This window comes from Thermobia domestica, chromosome 6, assembly GCF_964235325.1.
Source record: "Thermobia domestica chromosome 6, izTheDome1.hap1.1, whole genome shotgun sequence".
Taxonomy (NCBI): domain Eukaryota; kingdom Metazoa; phylum Arthropoda; class Insecta; order Zygentoma; family Lepismatidae; genus Thermobia; species Thermobia domestica.
Genome location: NC_137459.1, coordinates 108912809 through 108917184, shown reverse-complemented (window position 1 = coordinate 108917184; position 4376 = coordinate 108912809). Strand labels below are relative to the sequence as shown.

General features: G+C 35.6%; 1 protein-coding gene across 1 annotated transcript; it reads right to left on the bottom strand.

The window, feature by feature from the left end:
• Positions 1–2967: 2967 nt before the first annotated feature.
• On the bottom strand, positions 2968–3894 carry LOC145687269 (zinc finger MYM-type protein 1-like). The gene has a single exon (XM_081760743.1). The coding sequence runs from the start codon at positions 3892–3894 to the stop codon at positions 2968–2970; it is 927 nt and encodes a 308-aa protein (XP_081616869.1).
• Between the last annotated feature and the right edge of the window lie 482 nt (positions 3895–4376).

Here is a 4376-nt window from a genome sequence, read left to right as displayed (position 1 = left end):
TCCATTTTGCCTGATTTTCAGTACATCGCAAGTCCACAAACAACTCAAACTTCAATATGGTTCTGTATTTTTTAATATTACATTTAGCTATGTGCAGCTATTGAAGTTTCAATTACGAATGAAAGAATCGTTGTAATTTACAGTATCTTCCAGACCTATTTCAGCTTTGTTTTATGAGATTTCGTTCTTTCTTTTCAGCAACACACAATTTAAGTAGATGTTACTTAAAGTATTTCAAACACATGTAAAAAGTGAGCCTGAAATGAGTATAATTATACAGGGTGGCCCAAAAGTAGCTATGCAGTACCATACTGATCAGCTCATTGCATTTTATATCATTTATTAATATTATTGTTTAGTTTCTTTATAATTTGTTCTTAAAGCCTATTAATTATACTTTAATCTCGGAACAGTCGAAGCAAATAAACCCACAAGCTAGAATGTTAAACTTGATCAATGCGGGGATTTATACCTACTTTTGGGCCACATGGAAATGTTGCGGTATCTTGGTTCGATTCCTGGAGGATTCACAACAGAAGGAAACATTATTATTTTTTCTTTATTTTGATTTATGTAGTCTGAAGCTCGTAGAGCATTTTGTATTACTTTTCTTTTCTCTGTTATTAAACCCAGCATGTAAGGCAAATGTCCTAGAAGTCCCTCACCTCCTCCTCTTCCGCTTATGCAGTCGATTGACAAACAGACGAGTCGCTGAATCTTGTTTTCCTGTGTCTAGCTTCCGCGATCAGCATTGAGGAAGTTTTTCTCCTGAGGTTTGTATCTTCCGTATTTACATCTAGAATCAGAGATTTCTGAATTCCGCTTTGTCTTCAAGTTTTTGCCGGGTTCGACCCTGATGAGTCTGGGCTTGGAGGACATCGCCTTTGATGAGGTTGACCTGAACAACGAACTTCGGAGTGACGTCGAAATGATGAGTTAGACGTGGGTGGCGTCTAGAGAGACGCCTTGACCAAATATGGAAGACCGTATGACAGGAAGGAGGGACCCGGAAAAAAACAAACCAGTATGTCCTAATTAATCAGTTAGCGTTTCTTAGTGTGTTGTTGTGAAATTCCTGCAGTGAACCACAAATATGTGCCATACAAAGTTATACGTTTCCAATATTATAGAAGCATGTACTTTTATGGCTTAACCAAGTGCACACCAGTCTAGAGTTATTTGATTGTTATAAATGTAAAGAAGTACTGAAAGGAATTTTATTAACAGAATACAGGTATCTATTCGAGAGAAATGTATTATTACATCAAGATTTAATTAATTCTCAGCATATATATACATAAAAAAGGACTCAGTAAAATTTACAAGAAGTTGCAGAATATGAAGTAAAGATTGAAAGGAGAACATTAAAGCAAAGAAATATATTCCTCAGAAATTTACCATAGGAGCATCCAAATACGGGAAGACAACTTATCCAATCAGTAAACCACAGATTCTGAATTCTTCAGAAGGAAATATATTATGCCAATTCTACAATTAATAATGAAATAGGCATTGTAAAGTACTGAGAAGATCACTACAACCATTTGCACGAAAATCTCGTAAAAAATGCACAATACCAGTCAAGTAGCCTGAAATTTTATAAGAAAAATGAATTAAACTTTGTTATAGGTTTGTTAATGAAATATTTATTTGTAAAATATAAACATAATAGTTGGTGCTTTTTTTTTTTAAAAAAAAAAAAAAGATTTTCGTTTTTAACCTGAACAAAATAGCCTTTATGTCTGGATATAGATTGAAAATTGATAATATTCACCTGAATAGTTCTATTAAAACTGAAAGTTTAAAATTTGCTCTCGGTATGTTGAATGATGTGGTCTCTAGCTCTTTGCACGTAAAGATGGACAGACGGACGGACCAACACCCAGGAACTTTTTTTTTTTTTTGCGCAGGTCATGTAACGTGTAAATCCGTTGAAACGTGGATTTCTTTTCACGGTCACAGGACTCTTAAGCCACTATTATTGTCAGTCCAAATTAAAAAAAAAGTTCCAAGAAATATTACAAAATTTATCAATGGAATATGCACAAAAATCACTTGTACCATTTCCCTGAAAATTGTCGTGAAACCTCGCCTCTTCTAGTGTGCTATCTCCTCTGAGTGTTTTCAAGAAATATATTTTTACAGTATATCGTAAGACTGTTAACGAAATATTCGATCATGAAAGATAAGCAAAATTGCGAGGGTCATTTTAGGGAAAGTCGCATTTTTTGTATATATATTTTTAATTGTAATAAACTAACATTATTTATCAGGGTAGGAATACCAATTCGAGAGTCTCAAAAAATTTTAGATTAGAATTTGGTCCCGATACATTAAACTGTATACCATTCAGGACTGATCACATATAACGAATGAACAAACGAACGAATATCCAGAAGTCATTTTTAGATTTGTAGGAACATTGCAATGTGTAAATATGAAATGAAATGAAATGTTTGAGTTTTACGTCCCACGGTTATGCCGCTTAGGCTAAAGGAGACGGTGATGAAGAGTAATGAATGAAATGGTGGAATGAAGAAAGTGGGAGGAAACGGGAGAACCCCGAGAAAACCCACGGTGTTTGTCCACCACAAAGTTCACTTGGCGGGAGCAGGGTTTGAACCCAAGAAATGTGTAAATATGTTACAATCACAAGTTCGGTCTTTTCTCATGATCACAAAACTTTATTCTCTCCTATTCCAGCTCGAATAAGTAATACATGCAGATTCGCTGTGCTGCTTTAGTTGTTGAAATCTTTCATTCAGGAACAGATATTGTGTCTAATGTGCAAAAATAGAAGTTACATTTAAACGCACTGTATGGATCATTAATCGGTTCGTCTTCAGATTCATACAAAAATTGTCGTTTGACTTTTCTAGGTCGGAGTTTTGGTTCATTCTCAAATTGTGGTTGAATGTCGAGCTCTTCAGCAATTACTTTGGCATCAACCAAAATATTCTGGAAACCTTAATCACTTCGCATGTTCTCAAGACGACACTTGGTTTTCTTAAGCAGATCAACTGCTTGCTGAATGTCCACTAATTCTTGTTGGAAAACATGGCTAGCCACATTAACACAAGAAAGAACTTCATACCAAAACACCACAACACAAACGAACTTAAAATTCAGGAGCTTCCTAGCTAGGGAACAAGTCTTATTTTTGCCCATAACGTCTATCTTTGAGTCCTTTGATGCTTCGAAAAGAGCATCGTAAATTTCTCCTAACTGGTAGCGAAACGATTTGACAGCATCAATACAACTCTCCCATCTAGTATCACTAAGAGGTTTCAAAGTGAAATTGGATATATGTTTTTGCAGTTTCCAACGATATGTGGAACTAGAAAAATAATTGTATACTTCTTGCAATAAAGCAAAAAAATTTACAGCCTCACTACAGCACATTGCAGAATCATTCACAACCAAATTCAATGAATGGGAGCTACAAGGGACAAAAAGTGCTCGACTATTTAGATATAATATTCTTTTTTGAACGCCTGAGTGCTTTCCTTTCATATTGGCACCGTTATCATACCCTTGGCCACGCATGTTTGAGAGAGGAATTTTCAGTTTTTCTAATTCTTCCAAAATAGTGGTAGTTAGTCCTTCTCCTGAAGAATCATTTATGTACAAAAATCCCAAAAAATGTTCTTCAATGGATGGTTCCTTACCCAGTTCTACCTTCACGAAACGAACAATTAGTGTCATTTGCTCTGTATGACTTACGTCTGGTGTACAATCTAATATTACGGAATAATATGTCGCTTTCATTAGATCAGTCAAAATTTTATCCTTTATTTTTGACCCAAGGAGTTCAATTATTTCATTTTGAATGTCCTTGCTCAAATAATGTACATGTGTCTCTTTACATGTTATTCGTCGCAAATGCTCAGCCATAGTAACATCAAACTGTGCAATACACTCAACTAGTTTGAGAAAATTGCCGTTGTTTCTTGAGTAAATAGTGTCATTTTGGCCACGAAATGCCAAGTTCTGGGAATTATACACAGCAGTCGTTTGAGCACCTCTTTCCAACGCTCAGTTTCATTGCGAATAATTGCTTGGTTTTCAGCGTCAACTGTTTTACCTGACTGTAATCGGTTTGCAAGTTCAAACCACGATTGGAAAGCCTTCATATGAGTCAAAGATCTATCATGATCTGATAACAGTCCGGACATATGCTTCCAATCCGAAAAACCTTCATGAGAAGAGAGTGACATTATAGTACCACCGAAAAGACGGCAACAGAAACAAAATATTGCATCCTTAGTCACTGAATAAATAAGCCAACTACGAGCAACTTCTTTCCATTGTGCAGACGTCTTTTGTAGTTACTTGTAGTAAATCGCCGACCCTCGCTGTTTACTGGGAACTCTCGT